Source organism: Papio anubis, chromosome 2, assembly GCF_008728515.1.
Source record: "Papio anubis isolate 15944 chromosome 2, Panubis1.0, whole genome shotgun sequence".
Classification (NCBI taxonomy): Eukaryota; Metazoa; Chordata; class Mammalia; order Primates; family Cercopithecidae; genus Papio; species Papio anubis.
Genome location: NC_044977.1, coordinates 21,233,287 through 21,252,829, shown reverse-complemented (window position 1 = coordinate 21,252,829; position 19,543 = coordinate 21,233,287). Strand labels below are relative to the sequence as shown.

The 19,543-nt window shown below is 35.4% G+C and overlaps 1 protein-coding gene across 1 annotated transcript in view; it reads left to right on the top strand.

Moving 5' to 3' along the window:
- The window catches only part of IMPG2 (interphotoreceptor matrix proteoglycan 2), a 107,799-nt gene that overhangs the window by 3,658 nt on the left and 84,598 nt on the right, over positions 1 to 19,543 (top strand). Inside the window, exons 2-3 of the mRNA XM_021933979.2 lie at positions 372 to 620; positions 16,750 to 16,916. Of these exons, the coding sequence (XP_021789671.2) occupies positions 372 to 620; positions 16,750 to 16,916 (416 nt within the window). The remainder of the gene's footprint in view (positions 1 to 371; positions 621 to 16,749; positions 16,917 to 19,543) is intronic.

Below are 19,543 nucleotides of genomic sequence, written 5' to 3'. Positions count from 1 at the left end.
TGCAAGAAATTGAATCAAATACTACTTTATTAATCTTTGATATTGCTTCATTTAAGCGGTTTTAAAATATCTCCAATAATTTTGGTTTTCCCTCCTCATTAGTAATTTCCGGTTTAGACCTTTTTTTACTTTGTTGAAATTGGATGTGTATTTACTTGATTTTGATAACAATCTTGAATGAAAGGAGTGGGAGTTAAATGGAAAAAGATTGAATGCTTCACTCCTCTTTTCCTTAGATATGCCTGCCTGCCTATGATTTGGGCATTGGCTTCTATATCTTAATGTAGCACAAGCGTCAGTTTTTCTTTAGTTGTTACCTTTTGTACTGTATCTTCATCATCAGAAGACTTGACTATACTTTCATTCTGTAGCACAAACCTACTTATCTTTAGAGGAGATCCAAGAACCCAAGAGTGCAGTTTCTTTTCTCCTGCCTGAAGAATCAACAGACCTTTCTCTAGCTACCAAAAAGAAACAGCCTCTGGACCTCAGAGAAACTGAAAGACAGTGGTTACTCAGAAGGCGGAGATCTATTCTGTTTCCTAATGGAGTAAAAATCTGCCCAGATGAAAGTGTTACAGAGGCTGTGGCAAATCATGTGAAGTATTTTAAAGTCCGAGGTAAGCAAACATCCAAATCCTTCAGCTCCATAATGAAATTCAAACATAGTTTAATCATTTATTAGGTAACATTGTAAATTAAAGTTTATGATAATTTAGACAAGACTGAGCCAAAACTACCTTTCTACGGCTAAGAATATAGTGCTAATGTAACTTCAGAGAACAGTTTACATTAAGAGAGGAGGTATGTTTTTTTCCAGTGCCCTCCAACTAAGGCAATAGTAACATTTAATAGTGACATGCACTTAACCAAAGGAAGAACGTTCATGATTTGAGTTTGTAGCTTTTGGTGCGTTATGTAAGAAACTTTTTTCACATGAGGGCAGTCACAATAAGATGTCTTTCATTAATTTCAATAACGTACTCAGAAAGGAAATGTCTTAAATCTTTTTAAGCACTTCAGAAATACCAGTTTATGTTTTGGACTACATTAATTTTAGTTTTTACTTCTTCTTTACAGTAAATGCCTAAGTACACTCACAAAATAGCTCCACCAAAGTACCATAGTAGAGCTATACCTACCTACTTCAATACAGAGCTACATACAAATTTAGTTTTTGTATTGAAACTACTCTCTTGCAAATTTCCTTCCTTGATAGAAAAATCACTTACTTTGTCTCCTTCCTTTCCTATAAAATGGAATAGAAATAGTAAACTCATGGTAGAGCTAATGTGAGGATTAAACTAACTAATTAACTAATTAAAGTAGAGCTATTTTGTGAGTGTACTCTATAGCTCGTTTTATTGCCTATTTATTGATAGTTATTATATATACAAATGTAATCAGTTTCTATATTTTATAGTTTAGATATTCTACAGATTCACACAGGTTGCTCTCTAGTTGGTACACATACAACTTTTTACATCTAAAGTGATGGCATTTCTGAAACTCACATTTTATTTTGTCTTTAATTAAACAGTATTCTTGATCTCATACTTTTAATGTAAGTCAATTCTGTTTCTCATATATTTACTAACATTGCTTAGTTGACCTTAGTATGTTCCTTAGACATTTGAAGGATTCCCAAACTTTGGTTTTTACTGCTCAAGAACCAATAAAAAGCCATAATATGGATGTGATGTTAGTAAACAAGGTGGAGATAGATGATGAAGTGATTGTAAAATTAGGCTTTTAAATTCATGCATTTATTCATTAATTCATTCAACAAATGTTCATTGAACCCGAATTTTCCAGGCACTGGATTATATGAACCTTCTGTCTGAGCTGCTACTTTATCTTCTTTATTTTCCTCTTCCTGTCCTTCCCTTCTTCCCTTCTCATGAAAGTTTTAAAAACACAATAAAAATTTAATATAATACCAGCTATTACAGATATTTATATATTTGATATTTTTGTTTGTTAAAGTAGTACAATGTATTATATTGGCAGCTCTTTTTTATGAGTGTATTTCTATTTCTTGATTGTATTTGGGAGCTATCAAACATTACTGTGCAATAAGCTTTCCTTTTGCTTTTTAAATGGAGATCCATAGACCTGGAATTTTGAATATAGGCCATATGCCAGAAATGGAAAATTCCAAAGACAGTGGGAAGAGAATAAAGGAACTGAAGGTGAATGAGAATGACAGTTAATTTATCAATATTTGATTTCTACCACCTGGATTTTTACTTTATATTATTATTATTATTTATTGTTACTATTTTTTGGAACGACTCTCATTCTGTCGTCCAGGCTGGAGTGCAGTGGCACGATCTCGGCTCACTGCATCCTCCACTTCCTGGGTTCAAGTGATTCTCCTGCCTCAGCCTCCCGAGTAGCTGGGGTTACAGGCACATGCCACCACGCCTAGGTTTTTTTTTTTTTTTTTGTATTTTTACTAGACATGGTGTCTCACTGTACTTTATATTATTTTAAAATAAAACTATCTTGGTATTTTGGGAACTGATTAAATAGTGAAGAGGAAATAACCAATCATGTAAGGGATTTGGTCATAACTTTTTTTTTTTTTTTTTTTTTTTTTTTTTGAGACGGAGTCTCGCTGTGTCTCCCAGGCTGGAGTGCAGTGGCGTGATCTCGGCTCACTGCAAGCTCCGCCTCCCAGGTTCACGCCATTCTCCCGCCTCAGCCTCCCAAGTAGCTGAGACTACAGGCGCCCGCCACCACGCCCGGCTAGTTTTTTTTTTGTATTTTTAGTAGAGACGGGGTTTCACCATGTTAGCCAGGATAGTCTCGATCTCCTGACCTCGTGATCCACCCGCCTCGGCCTCCCAAAGTGCTGGGATTACAGGCTTGAGCCACCGCGCCCGGCCTGGTCATAACTTTTGATTGACTTGCTCTTGTTTTTATAAATTCAAGAGATACTGTTGAAAAAGGAGCTGACAAAAATGAAGATAAAGCATTCCTAGAATAATTGATTTTAAAATACAGATGCTATGAATAGGATCCTTGAAAAGGGATCTCATACAGCTAAGATGGTTGGCACACGACATCAAGATTATAGTTGAGAGAGCTGTTACTGGTCATGGTAAAGAGTAAATATTTCATTCGTTATGTTTTTAAAATTTGAGATAAATGAGTATTTTAACATAGGTCTCGCTTGATTTTGAAGAGATAATCGTATTATGCCCTTAACACCAAATGCTTGCAATTTAGAGGGAGGGAGTTATTCAATGTCCAACTAAGGATCTTAGCTCTTTCTACCAAGCCAATTCAGTCTAATGGTTTGCTCAATTTTTCCTTCATACAGAATTTGGTATTAATTGCTAGTTTTTGTAACAAATTTGAAAAGTGTTTCTAAGGAAGACACAACTGTATTTAACCTAATGTTTTGTAAAATTAAACAGCATACTAGGATGCCCCTCTCTTTTTTTTAAAAAAAATTCGTTGTTGGACTTTTTAAAATATAGCTTTATTGAGGTATATTTTAATGGAATATAGCCTGCGTATATTTAAAGTATACTATTTCATTAGTTTTGACAAATTTACCCTTGAAACCATCTTATAGTTAAGAAAATAAACCTATCAATAACTCTTAAATGTTTCTTTATGACCATTTATAATGCCCACCTCCCTCACTACCTCTCCTTACCCCAATACTGAGGCAACCATGAATTTGCTTTCTATCACTAGGTATTAGTTTGCATTTTCTATACATATATATATATATATTCTTTTTGGTATATACTCTTTTTTTGATCTGGTTTCTTTTACTCAGTGTAATTATTTTGAAATTTATGCATGTTTTTTGTGTATCAATAGTTTGTTAGCTTTTATTGTTGGGTAGCATTCTATATTACGGATATACCACAATATGGGATATTTGGGTTGTTTTTAGTTATTACTGATTACAAGGAAAGAAATTATGATCATTTGGGTACAAGTTTTTCTGTGAACATATTTTCATTTCTATTGAGTAATAATAGTGGAACGTCTGGGTCACATGATAGGTATATGTTTAACTTTCCAGTAAATTGCCACGTCATGATAGGTATATGTTTAACTTTCCAGTAAATTGGCACGTTTTCCAATATGACTGTGTCACCAACAGTGTAGCAGGATCCCATTTTCCTCACATCCTCACAACACTTGGTATAGTTGGTCTTTTTAACTTTAGCCATTGTAGTGGATGTATATCTTATTGTGGTTTTAATTTGCATTTTCTTAACCGCTTATGACTAACAGTTTTGAGCATATTTTTAACATAATTATTTGTCATTTATAGACTTTTTCTTTTTGTGAGGAGTCTATTTGAATATTTTGCCCATTAAAAAATGGGTTGCTTGTCTATTATTGAGTTGTAATAGTTCTTAATGTGTTCTAAATATAAGTTCTTTGTCAAACATATATTTTGCGTACATTTTTCTCGCCATCTGTAGCTTGCCTTTTCTATTTTCTTAATGATGTCTTTTAAGGAGCAGAAGTTTTAACACTTGATAAAGTCAAATTTATCAGGCTTTTTGGGGGAGCATCCTTTTAGTTTTTGATCTTAGTTTGCATAACCCAAGATCACAAAGTGTTTTCTTTCTCAGTCTTTTCCTGTAGAATTTTTACAGTTTTTAGGTTCTAGATGCAGATCTGTGATCTGCTTTTATTTTTGATTATGACATATGGATCAAAGTTAATATTTTGTATATGTAGAGCTAATTGTTCCAATACCATTTGTTAAAAAAGATTATCCTTTCATGCCTTTGCACCTTTGTTGAAAATCCTTGTTCATATACGGTGGATCCATTTCTGCACTCTTCATTCTGTTTCACTTATTTGTCTATTTTTATGCCAATACCATAGTGTCTTACTTACTGTAAGCTTTATTATAGGTCTTGAATCAGGTAGTGTAAGTCCTCCAACCTCTCTTCTTTTTTCAAATTTGTTTGGTTATGCAGTCTTTTGTATTCCATGTAAATATTAGAATCAGCTTACCAATTTTTACAAAAGGGCTGCTGACATTTTGATTGGGATTGTGTTTCATTCTATAGATCAATTTGGGGAGAATTGCCATCTTAACAATACAGATTGACTATTTCTCATCCAAAATGCTTGGGACCAGAAGTGTTGTGGGTTTCATATTTTCTTGGATTTGTGAATATTTGCATAGACATGAGATATCTTGAGAATGAGACTGAAATCTATACACAGAATTCATTTATGTTTCATATACACCTTATACACTTATCTGAAGTAATTTTATACAATATTTTTGATAATTTTGTACACAAAATAAGTTTTTGTACATTTAACCATCAGAAAGCAAAGGTGTCACTATTTCAGGCACTCATGTGGACAATCTGTAGCTGTTTGGCATCATCATCATTCCTGACTCTGAATTTACATGCTACGAACAAGCAATCATTTTCTTATACTTATTTACATATTAGCACTTCACAGTGAAAAGTATGCTATACTGTTAATACAGTGAAGAAGAATGTGTTCAGGGTAACTAAGCAGAACAGTGGCATCACCAGAATACCTGCCTCAGCTGTTAAACAACAGTAACAACAAATGATGGAAGGCTTCTAGTTTCTCTTTACAATTCTGTGTTTTGATTGAAGGTTCTTGTATAACATACTTTATTTGTTACTGTTGTTCATGTGTCTGGGCTGCATGGGTGCCATTTTATGACCCTTTGTGGGTGTACTTGGTGGAGTAACCTGGACATGGGCAGAAAAGATATCACACAACTGAAGGGAACTGGGAGAGTCTTTTCTTTCCCTTGGGTACTCTGAATAAACTGTCTAGTGTACCTGCATGTTGACTATCACCCATCAAAAGAGGTCAGGTGTGGAATTCGCTACTTGTGGTATCATGCTGGCAGTCAAAAAATTTCATATTTTGGAGCATTTTGGATTTTTGGATTAGGGATGTTCAACCTATATTGAGTCTTCTGATCTGTGAACATGATATATCCCTCCATTTATTTAGGTCATCTTCAGTTTCTTTCAGGAATGTTTTGTGATTTTTATTCATTCATTTATTCATTTGTTAATTTACACATGAAACCTCATTTATACTGATTCTACCAGGTATAGTATTAACCACAATAATTAAAACACTGTAGAGTGTGCAATAGTAAAGGTATGTACAAAGTGTATATGTGGGAAGGACACAAGTGGGAATGGCCCTCCATGCCTGGGGTGAAAGAAGTTAGTTGACCTGGATTTTGAGGAATGAGTTGGCCTTTTCCAGTGAATCAGACTGGGAAACAGCCTATGGAAGGTCTCAGGACCCAAACGCTGGGCATAGTTTCATTTGTTTAAAACTTACTATGCAAGTTTAGAGTCCTAAGGAGTGAGGCCATCCACAGCCCATACTTGACTGATACATAGAGTTACTAGATTTAGCAAATAAAAATGCAGGGCACCCAGTTAAATTTCAATTTCAAATAGACAACAAATAATCTTTTTAGTGTATGTATGTCCCATGCAATATTTGAGCCACAGGGCTATGCAAATCTGAGTCTGAGATACAGGTTTATTGGCTCTTTGTTTTTAGGAATATTATTCAATTTGTTAAAATCTTAGTTTCTTCACCCTTGAAATGGGAATAATAATAATATAAAATATATTTAATGGTTTTGGTGACTTTGCCTAAGAGTTCTAGGGCCATTGTAGATCCCAAATAAATGACAATGTTATTGATTGAATGGAAGGAACATATAACCAATGTTTTGTTTAGTGTATGGATCTTGCATATCTTTTATCAGATTTGTTTATAAAGATTTCACATTTTTTCATGCTATTGTTAGTGATATTTTTAAAAGTATGATTTCTGATAATTCCTTGCTAGTTTATAAAAATACAACTGATTTTTGTATATTGGCCTTTTATCCTGCAGCTTTGCTGAACTCACTTACCAGTTCTAGTAGCTTTTTTCAGTATATTCCATAGGGCTTTCTACATAGATAATTATTTCATCTGCAAATATAGTTACACTACTTAACAATTTCTATACCTTATATTTCTTTTTCTTGCCTTGTTGCACCAAAATGGACTATTCCATGTGCTTTGGGCTCCACAATTCTGAAAGGAAAATACATTACACTAATAAAAGATAATTCCATACTGGATTTCTGGATTCCTGTGTTTTAGATAAGACACAGCTGGAGATCTAGTAGAAGGATTAAAGGCAGGTTAAATGCTGGCATTCTCTTCTTCAGAATATTATAACATTTTCCCTTCCACTACTAGTTTCCAGGGCAGGTTATTTCTGCCACAAGAGAGGCCATTTGTACATTAGTTATCTTCTCAAAATAGAAAGCTCTCTTCAGAAGTTACTAAAGGCTATAATATCCTTATTTGACAAGGATGGGAATTCTGAACTGTTTAGTTATAGGCCAAGTAGTGAAATATGCAGTATTTGTCAGTGATGGAATTTTACCTTCCTTAGTACCTCTTTGCCTGGAGGTCATGTTGATTTTGCTCTTCTCTTTTCTGCCTACATGTCCTATCTAGGTTTCTCCTTTCTGAGCTGTGCAAATGCTTCAGAAAATGTAACCATTCTGAATCCTGTTATTCCAAGTTAATTAGTTGAACCTTCTTGTCAGATAGCTCCCAATTAAAAAGCCATTGGATTAATTAAGGATGCATTCCCTTTCCAGAGGGAATTGCAATTTTATAGCTTTCATTGGGATGTAATTCATATATTATACAATTTACCTATTCACACTACAAAAGTAAGTGGCTTTTTAGTATATTCACAGATACACCAAATCACCACAGTCAGTTTAAGAACATTTTTATCACCTCAAAAAGAAACACGTAACCCTTTAGCTATCATCCTTTTATCCTTTTATCTCCCTTCCCCCTCTTCCCAGACCTAAGTAACCGCTAATCTACTTTCTGTCTTTACAGAATTGTGTATTCTGGACATATCATAAAATAAGATCATATAATATATGGTCTTTTGTGACTAGCTTCTTTCACTTTGCATATTATTTTCAAAGTTCATCCATGTTGTACATGTATCAGTACTTTATTCCTTTTTATAGTCCAATAATATTTTAGTGTATGGATAGATCACATTTGTCAGTCAATTTGGGTTGTTTGTATTTCTGTTAGGTATATATCTAGGAGTAGAATTTCTGGGTCATACAGTAACTCTGTAACTACATGAGGAACTGCCAAACTAATTTCCAAAGTGACTGTACTGTGTTATATCCCACCAACAGTGTATGGGGGTTCTGATTTATTCACGTCTTTGCCAGCACTGTTTTCCTTTTTTTTTTAAAAAAAATTATAACCATTCTCATAGGTTTGAAGTGATGTTTCACTGTGATTTTGATTTACATTTCCCTAATGATTAATAACATTCAACTTTTCATATGCTTATTGCTCATTTGTATATCTTCCTTTGAAAAATGTCTGTTCACATCTTTGCCCATTTTTAAATTATGTTATTTGTCTTTTTATTATTGAGCTGTAATTTGTTTATGCTGGCTATAAATCCCTTATCAGATAAATGATTTGAAAATATTTTATCCCATTCTGTGGGTTGTTTTTCACTTTCTTGATGGTATCTTTCATGCACAAAAGTTTTTTATTTTGACGAAGTCCAATTTATCTATTTTTTTGAGCCTTTGGTATCATGACTAAGAATCTGTTGCTGAACCTGAGGTCATAAAGATTTATTCCTGTATTTCTTTCTAAGAGTTTTATAGTTTTGGTATGTACATTTAAGTTTTACATCTACTTTGAGTTGATTTTTTTTGTATATGATGTAAGGATCTAAATTTATTATTTTGCATGTGGCTATCCAGTTCTCCTAGCAGTGTTTGTCGAAAAGGCTATTCTTTTCCACTGAGTGATATTAGCACTCTTGCTGAAAATCACTTGACCATGACACATGATTTATTTCTGGACTCTCAATTGTATTCCACTGATTTATATGTCTATTCATGTGCCAGTTCTGTAGTCTTTGCTTTGTAGTATGTTTTTAAATTAGGCATGAGTTCACCATCTTTGTTGTTTTTAAAAATTACTTTGGCTATTCTAGGTCCCTTGCAATTCGACATAAATTTTATAGTAAGGTTGTCAGTTTCTACAGAGAAGTCAGCATGTATTCTGATAAAATTGCATTGAATGTGTAAATCAGTTTGGAGATAATGCCATCTCAACAGTGTTAAATATTCCAGTCTATAAATATGGGAAGTTTTTCTATTTATTTAGGTCTTTATTTTTTAAAATAATTTTTTGGTTCTCAGAGTATGGTTTGCATTTTTGGAGACTTATGTTTATTCCTGAACATTTTAATCTTTTTGATGCTTTTGCATATGCACTTGTTTTCTTATGTTCATTTTTGGTTTGTTCATTGCTATCATATAGGCATACAACTGATTCTTGTATATCAGTTTTGTATCCTGCAACCCTGCTGAACTTGTTCATTAGTTCGAATAGTTTTAAAGTATATTCCTCAGGTTAGGCTTTCCTAGATACAAGCTCATGTCATCTGCAGACAGATGTAGTTTTACTTCTTTTCCAATTTGGCTGCCTTTTATTTCCTTTTTTTGCCTAATTGCCCTGGTTAGAACCACTGATTTTCACTTTTTTTTTTTTTTTTTACCTAGTTGTAGTAGATTTTCCTGAGCAAATGTTTCTTCATTTGTCATATGCCCCTAGGACCATTTCCAGAGCTTTTAAATGATTGTTTTCAAAATGATTTTTGCCCGTTTCTCTGGAGGAATGGATCTATGTAGCTCCTCACTCTTCATGCTGGAAATGGGACTTTGGTAATTGAATTTTAATAGACTACAAGGTATAAAAGGGTTAAATTTAACTTAGAAGAATGAATTTCTATGGAGTTTTTAAGACAAAGCATTGAACTACTGAGAGAGCTTTTTATAGGAGTTGGGGAAACATTGCCCAAAGCATAATTTATAGGAGACAGCTTATGCTATTCTGTGAAACTAGGAGTGAGGTCAAGGGGAGGTCTGCTATGAAACCTGGTGATTTATATCACTTCTGGATGCTCTCCCATATTCCTTCCAACTGCATTTCTTCGGCACATAATAATATTTTTCTAAGATTTTATGAAAACATTTTAAACAGAAAAGTGAAAGAATTATGTCATAAACATTCATATTCTCAAGGCTTAGTTCTGCAGTTAACATTTTTTTATATTTGCTTTATTATGTGTCTATCTCTCTAACCACCTTTTTTTTTTTTTTTTTTTTTTTTTTTTGAGACAGAGTCTCACTTTGTCACCCAGGCTGAAGTGCAGTGGTGTGATTGCACCTCACTGCATACTCGATCTCCCTGGGTTCAGATGATCTTCCCACCTCAGCCTCCTGAGTAGCTGGAACTATAGGCACATGCCACCATGCCCAGCTAATTTTTTTGTAATTTTTGTAGAGACAAGATATCGTTGCCCAGGCTGATCTTGAACTCCTGGGCTCAAGTGATCTGCCTACTTTGGCCTCCCAAAGTGCTCGGATTACAGGTGTGAGCCAACATGCCTGGCTTAACCATCTAATTTTTTAGATGTATTTCATAAGTTGAAGACATCAATACAATTCCCTCTAGATATTTCAGTATGAGTATCATTAACTAGAACTCAATATTTGTTTACTTTCTTAAAGGTGAAATTTACAGAGTAAAACACAATAATCTCATATGTACCACTTGGTGACTTTTGACTAATACACATTAACCCCAACCTCTCTTGTTTTAGGATATTATCACCCAGAAAGTTCTCTTATACTCCTTCCCAGATAATTCCCATTCTAGTATGTGACCACTCTTTGAACCATTTTTTAACTCACAGATTATTTTCACCTTCCTAGGACTTTATATAAATCGAATAGTATGTGCTCTTTTGTGTAATGCTTCTTTCACTCAGCCCTTTGAGATTCATCCATGTTGCTGCATGAATTAGTAATTTCCTTTTGATTCCATTATATGGCCATTTGTTTATTTATTTTTCTATTGATGGATACTTGGGTTGTTTTCATTTTTAAGTTATTATGAATAAAGATGCTCTGGCATTGAACATAAGTCTTTCTGTGGATATAAGCTTACAGATGTCTTAAAGGAATACCTACAAGGGGCCAGGCATGGTGGCTCACGCCTGTAATCCCAGTACTTTGGGAGGCCAAAGCAGGTAGATCACAAGGTCAGGAGATCGAGACCATCCTGGCTAACATGGTGAAACCCCGTCTCTACCAAAAATACAAAAAATTAGCTGGGCGTGGTGGCAGGCGCCTGTGGTCCCAGCTACTTGGGAGACTGAAGCAGGAGAATGGTGTGAACCTGGGAGGCAGAGCTTGCAGTGCGCCAAGATCGCACCACTGCACTCCAGCCTGGGCGACAGAGCAAGACTCTGTCTCCAAAAAAAAAAGAATACCTAGGAGGAAATTGCTGGGTCATAGGTGATATAGTTTGGCTGTGTTCCCACCCAAAATCACATCTTGAGTTGTAAACCCTATGTGTTGGGGGTGGGACCTCATGGGGGGAGATTAGATCATGAGGGTGGCTCCCCCATGCTGTTCTCATGATAGTGAGCGAGTTCTCATGAGATCTGTGCCTTACTAAGGGGCTTTCCCCCGTTTCACTCAGCACTTCTCTTTCCTGATGCCATGTGAAGAGGGATGTGTTTGCTCCCCCTTCCACCATGATTGTAAGTTTCCTGAGGCCTCCCCAGCCATGAAGCACTGTGAATAATTTAAATCTCTTTCCTTTATAAATTCTTCAGTCTTTGATATTTCTCCATAGCAGCATGAGAATGAACTAATACAGCAAATTGCTACCAAGTAGTAGGGCATTGCTGTAAAGATACCCCAAAATGTGGAAGCAACTTTGGAACTGGGCAACAGGCAGAGGTAGGAACAGTTTGGAGGGCCCCAAAGAAGATAGGAAGATGTGGGAAAATTCGGAATTTCCTAGATACTTGTTGAATGGTTTTGACGAAAATGCTGACAGTGATATGGACAATGAAGTCCAGGCTGAAAGAAGGTCTCAGATGGAGATGAGGCTCTTGTGGGAACTGGAATAAAGGTGACTCACTATGTCTTAGCAAAGAGACTGGTGGCATTTTGTCCCTGCCCTAGAGATCTGTGGAATTTTGAACATGAGAGAGATGATTTAGGGTATCTAGTGGAAGAAATTTCTAAGCTGCAAAGCATTCAAGAGGTGACTTGGGTGCTGTTAAAAGCATTCAGATTTATATATTCACAAGGATATGGTTTGGAATTGAAAGTTATGTTTAAAAGGGAAGCACAGCATAAAAGTTCAGAAAATTTGCAACCTGACAATGCGATAGAAAAGAAAACCCATTTTCTGAGAAGAAATTCAAGCTGATTGCAGAAATTTGCATAAGTAGTGATAAACCAAATGTTAATCACCAAGACAATGGGTAAAATGTCTTCAGGGCATGTCAGAGGTCTTCACAGCAGCCCCTCTCATAACAGGCCCAGAGGCCTACTGCTTTATGCAGTTTCTGGAGTTGGTGCCCTGCACGCCAGTCATGGCTAAACAGGGCCAAAATAATGCTCAAGCTGTTGCTTCAGAGGGTGCAAGCCCCAGGCCTTGGCGATTTACATGTGGTGTTGGGCCTGCAGGTGCACAGAAGTCAAGAATTGAGGTATGAGAACCTTCACCTAAATTTCAGAGTATGTAGGGAAATGTCTGGATGTCCAGGCAGAAGTTTTTTGCAGGGGTGGAGCCCTTGTGGGGGAACATCTGCTAGGGCAGTGTGGAAGGGAAATGTGGGCTCGGGGCTCCCACACAGAGTCCCCATTGGGGCACTGACTAGTGGAGCTGTGAGAAGAGGGTCACTGTCCTCCAGACCCCAGAATGGTAGATCAACCAACAGCTTGCACTAGGTACCTAGAAAAGCCATAGACACTCAATGCCACCCTGTGAAGGCAGCTAGGAGGGGGGCTGTACCCTGCAAACCCACAGGGGTGGAGCTGCCCAAGACTGTGGGAGCCCATCTCTTACATCAGTGTGACGTGGATGTGAGACATGGAGTCAAAAGAGATCATATTGGAGCTTTAAGATTTCACTTAATTTTGGCCAATTTCTCCCATTTGCAATGGTGTATTTACCCAAAGTCTGTACCCCCATTGTATCTAGGAAGTAACTAACTTGCTTTTGATTTTACAGCCTTATAGGTGGAAGGGACTTGCCTTGTCTCAGATGAGACTTTGAACTTGGACTTTTCGGTTAATGCTGGAATGAGTTAAGACTTTGGGAGATGTTGGAAAGGCATGGTTGTGTTTTGAAATGTGAGGACATGACATTTGGGAGGGGCCAGGGCAGAATGATACAGTTTGCCTGTATCCCCACCCAAAATCTCATCTTCAATTTTAATCCGAATTGTAATCCTTATTTGTTGGAGGTAGGACCTTGTGGGAGATGATTAGATTATGGGAGTGGTCCCCCCATGCTGTTCTCATGATAGTGAGCAAGTTCTCACAAGATCTGATAGCTTTATAAGGGACTTTCCCCCACTTCACTCAACACTTCTTTCTCCTGTTGCCATGTGAAGAATGATGTGTTTGCTTCCCTTCCACCATGATTGTAAGTTTCCTGAGGCCTCCCCACCTATGTGGAACTGTGAGTCAATTAAATCTCTTTCCTTTATAAATTACCCATTCTTGAGCATTTCTTCATAGCAGCATGAGAATGAACTAATACAATAGGATTGGTGTATATTTTGTTATATAAGAAACAACATTTATTTTCAAAGTGGTTGTACTATTATACATTTCTACCAAAATGAGGCTTTTGGTTGCTCTGCATTTTTGCCAAATTTTGTTGTTTTCCATGTAAAAATTTCAGTCATTCTGGTTTGTGTGTGTATACTTTAATTTGAATTTCTCTGAAAAATGAATGATAGTGAACAGTTTTTCACATACTCATTGGCTATTTGTATCTCTTTCTTTGTGAATTATATATTCCAGCCTTTTACCTACTGTAAAAATTAGGTTGTTTGTTTTTTTTTGTTAGGGAGTTGTAGGAATTATTTCAGTATCCTAAATACCAATTCTTTGTCAGATAAATGTATTTTGAATATTTTCTGCTAGATATGTGGTTTGCCTACTCATTTTTATTAACAGTGTCTTTTGATAATCAGACACTTTAGTTTTGATGAATTCTAGTTTATTATTTTTTTCTTTCACAATTGTTGCTTTCTGTGTACTGTCTATAAAACCTTTGTCTATCCTCAAGTGATGTAGATACTCTTCTATGTTTTATTTCAGAAACTTCATAGTATTAACCCTAATATTTCAAATCGTTTTTTGTGTATAGTATGAAGAAGGCATTGAGATTTATTTTTTCTTTCCCTATGGGTAGATAGTTGTTTTTTCAAACTTTTAAAATACTTTCTCTGAATCACTTCATTTCATAACCAGACATTATAGACATTCACTTTTTGTTAGTTTTTACTGACCCAGACTTTTCACCTTTGTGTTGTCTTTTGGAATTTACTTTAATGTTCATTTCGAAGTTTTAAGAAGAAGAAATGAAAAACAATGATCTACAAATAGTTCAGCTCTGCCTCAGTCAGTGACTGCTGGACTCTTCTGTCTGCCGTATGGTCAAAAGTTCTGAATAACAATAATAAGGATACAGTTAGTTCAATAAAAGGCAAATTAAGTTTGTAATAAAAGGTTCAGTTTAGCCCTAAAACTCAATTGACAGGGAAACTTTCAATACTCATACATTTCATAATCTCTTAAACCTTAAGAATTTTTTTGGCTTGGACTATCTTCTTCCACCAAATAACTATTGGACAATCAGAATTGAACCTGATACTGACATATGATATTCATGTTGCACTTTGCAATTTGTAAAATACTTTCACAGATAAGATAATAAGGTAGTAATTATTTATCCTGTTAAAAAAGAGAGATGAGTCAATTGAAGCTTTGAATAGTTAGGTAAGTTACCCATGGTTATCAAACTAGTGTACTAGAAAGCTAGAGCAGGAATTTAGATCTTCCGATCGTGTGAATCCAGAGACTCCACCTCACTATACTGCCTGATGTGTATTCAATCTTCTTGCTATGAAAAATAGTTTTTTAAAAAAAAATCTCTGTTAAATCTAACTTTCTCTCTTATCACTCTCTTCCTCTTCCCTCCATCCTGATCTATCTGTTACCTACAGAGTCCTGCACCTCTGAAATGGTTACAAAACAGCAGTACATTCAGTACTATACAAAATGCACAGAGATACTATTTAGCAGCCTTTCAGATTTGATGCTTTGGAATAACTTAGCAAATAAATTGATTAGTTTTTATTTTAATACAGCAATATATTTCTCCTGAATATCATTTTAAAGTTCATGTGTATGTATGTATGTTTGTGTGTATATATATAGTTCTTAAATTAATAGGCTATATTTCTTAGAGCAGTTTTAGGTTTACAGAAAAATTGAGCAGCGTGTTTAGAGAGTTACCGTATATTCCCTCAACTCCCCCACCACTTTTCCCTATTATTAACATTTTATATTATTATGGTACATGTGTTACAATTTCTGTGCCAACATTGACACATTATTATTAACTGAAGTTTATAGTTAACATTAGGGTTCACTCTTTGTGTTGTACGTTCTATGGGTTTTGACAAATGTATAATGACGTGTATCCTCCATTATAGTATCATATGGAGTACTTTCACTGCCCTAGAAATCTGCTATTCATCCCTGTCTCCCCCAGCCCCTGGAAACCACTGATGTTTTTACCGTCTCCATAGTTTTGCCTTTTCCAGAATGGTATTGGAATCACCAGTATGCAGTCATTTCAGATTGGCTTCCTCTACTTAGCAATGTGCATTAAAGTTTTCTCCATGTCTTTTACAGCTTGAAAGTTCACTTTTGTTTATCATTGAGTAATATTTTAGATATATCACAGTTTGTTCATCCTTTCACCTATTGAAAGACATCTTCATCACCCCCAAGTTTTGGCAATTATGAATAAAGCGACTTTATAAATACTTGTGTGCAGGTTTTTGTGTGGACATAAGTTTTTATGTATAACAAAGACGATTATTTTCTGTTCTCAGATATGAAATATAGTAGTTTGAGAGTGATAATTTCAGGTGGATATCTTCTACTCGATTTTATGTAGTACTTTCTGCTTCCTGTAAGCTTTGAGGAAAAGTTTGAATACTCCTGTTTTTTTTTTTTTTAAATCAGAAACGTGATGACATTTTGAGCAAGTAGATGCAATGCGGTTATGTCACTGCATTTAGCCAAAAAGCTCCAGGCCATTTATAAATGTCAGTGTCTCCTTCCCCAGTGATCCTGAAAAGCAAAGAAGCTGGTTTTTGAAGTTAAGAGTTTAGGAGAACATCTGCGAACATTAAGGAAACTGAAAATCACTGTGTCCATTAGGAAAACAATTGGATTAAATACAGTATACTCAAGATCAGCTTCACTTTTGTAAAGTATAAATATGGATTTTTTTAAGAGATGGGGGAGACACTCCAGCTCATGAAGAGATGAATCAATTCCCTTTGTAAGAGAAAGGAATGGGAAATATAAATTCTCTTCAGAAATGAAACGTTTAAACTGGACATACATACAGAAGGCCTTTGACTGAGAATCATTCCTAGGTCCCTCCAGAAAGGACACTTGAGTGTCTCAAGGAATCTGTATGAATCCGTCTATGATCATTGTAAGAACCCCAGAGCATGTTAGCTTTTTGTAAAATACACCTCTCTATTTTCTAGTGTGTCAGGAAGCTGTCTGGGAAGCCTTCAGGACTTTTTGGGATCGACTTCCTGGGCATGAGGAATATCATTACTGGATGAATTTGTGTGAGGATGGAGTCACAAGTATATTTGAAATGGGCACCAATTTTAGTGAATCTGTGGAACATAGAAGCTTAATCATGAAGGTAAGTGTCACAACAGAGGAATGAATTCCTGGGCTATTGTAGGAGGATATACACAGCTAAAGCCTAAAGGAAGCAAAAGCAAGTGGCAAATGCCTGTATTACTCTTTTGTTGAACTGGGCTATCCGAGTAAGCAGCTCTAGCGTGTGGCCTAGTCTTTTATTCCTAGCTCTGGTCTCTATAATATACATTATTAATATTTTCTTGTTATTCTGTCTACAAAAAGAAAAAGAAGACATTATTAACTCAGACAAGAGACTCAGCCTTGTTTATAGATGTAAATATTTGGAAATAATATTCAGCAAAGATTTAGGTTAAGAATGTAAATCTGTGACAGTCAAATGTTTTCGCCAAAGTTTTACATGTTATCAACTCAGAGTGAATAGCAATAACTCTAATTAAGACAGAGGACATAGTTCATTTGAATAAATGTTAGTGAGGCATAGGTATGATTCTAATAATGAGTGTGCTTACTTGTTTTCCTTGTTTTAAACAGTGTTTTACTCTTAGCAAAGGATAAGTAAACATGCAGAAAGATGAATTACCTGCCACTTTTCCCTTTTCATGTAGCACATATGTATTCATGACAAGACAGTGAAACTGTCCAGACATATGTGGCAAATTGTTCATGCTGTTTGTTATTCCATATATCTCCCTGTCCATCTATTTGATTCCTCTATGTCCTCATATGTAACTTCCCTTGCAAGGAACCAACCCTCAGCCTAGAAGATTTAGCTACCATAATTCTTTGAGCTCCCACAATTCTTTATTCATTTTTAATACTGTACTTTTTATATTTTATGATGATTAGCTGTATATGTGACTAATTCCTCTGCTAGACTGTAAGGCACAAGGCAAGGATTATGTCATTGTTCATTTTTGCTTTCCTGTAAGGTAGTAAAGCTGCAATAGATATTTGTTTAAATGAGTATACAAGCAATAACTATATTGTATTTTTTTACTTGGTACAATTTGTAAACTTTATGAAGATTATTTTAAGTACTGGTTCTAAGTATTATATACTTTACAGAGACTGAGGAAATAATTACTGACTCAATAACACTGAGCTATTTTGTGTATAATCAAATCAGATTAGTATATCGTAAAGGTAATAAAACATATTATCCTATTCTATTTTAAAATTTTATTTATAGTATAAGAATTATATTATACTCTTAACATTTAGTCCAAGAGAGGAATGATCTTATTAAACGGGGGATGTTGGGGAGAGAAGGATGGTTTGATAAACATGGGTGGACTAAAGACAAATTTTGCAGGGGTACAAGTGTTTTGAAGCTGTGCAGGGTTTTGTGTGTTTTAAAATGAACGCAACTTTTAATCATGGCACCTCACATTTTAATCAAAGGTATTGCATGTGTTTTTTTGCTTGTCACATTTTTAACTGCTCAGCATTAATAACTATGTTAAAAGCTACTATTTTTTCAGTATCTACCATGTACCACGTCATGTATCAAACTCATTAATAAGTTATTAGATGTTATAACGGCAACCTTACAAGGAGGTAGTAATATCCCCATTTTACAGATAAGGACATAGAATTATTAAATTCTTTATTCTATAACATTAAACCAGATATGATGGAGCTTAAATCCAAATCCAGTTCTCTTTTCCAAAATTGGTTTTCTTTCCTTCACACCATTGGGCCTCCTTTCTCAATCATTACCAATTTTACAAATTGCAGTGGCTAACATGGGATAGCTATTTAAGGGAAACTATATAGACATACACACACATATACATACTTATATTTCTAATTGTGTTGCCTATCTTAATGATGTCCACAATATAGGATCAGCCATTAGTGTAGCAAATATATATGATGGGTTAGTATTACCAGAAGAACACAATCTTCTGATGTTACTTTGGAATGTATCTCTTACAAGTGGAACTTTTAGTAAATTTAGATTTGAAGGCATAGAAAATATTCTTCCAATAATTATTCAATAGAAAAAGCAGATGAAGGGAATGATGTGTTGCCTGGATAGAGTTGTAAATGATAAGTACAAGTTAGTTAAATGAGGAAGAGTTGGGGATAAACATTCTAGCAGAAAGGACAGCACGAGCCAAGTGTTTGTAGGGAATGACCTGGACCAATATACCAAAAAGTAGACTGGGAATGACAGGAGATCAGACTGAAAAAATGGATAACTGAACTAGCTTGGATTTAACTCTGTAGATCTTAGGAAACCATTGAAGGGTTGTAGGTAGGTAAGTTGCAGGAACTGATTTGGCAGTTTTGAATTTTAAACAGGTCGTTATGGTTTCTACATAGCATAGGATGGATTATGGGAGATAAAACTGGAGCAGAGAGACAAGGTAGGGTGTTGCTTCAGTACTCCAGGCCAAGGAGGATAAGGATACCAACCAGACCATGAGATAGACAAAGGGAACTTGAGAGATGTAAACAGGAACAAAATTAGCAGGACTCTGATGGGTTGAGACAGGCTGAAGGAATGGCCCAGGAAGCCTTCCAGTTTCTAGCTTGGGTAACTAAACCAATAACTGAGGCAAAGAAGCAGCTTTGTAGATGTGGCAGGGAGAATGAGTTCACTTTTGATGTGTTCATTTGAACCACCTGTGTGAAATATGAATTGCTTGATATTTAGGT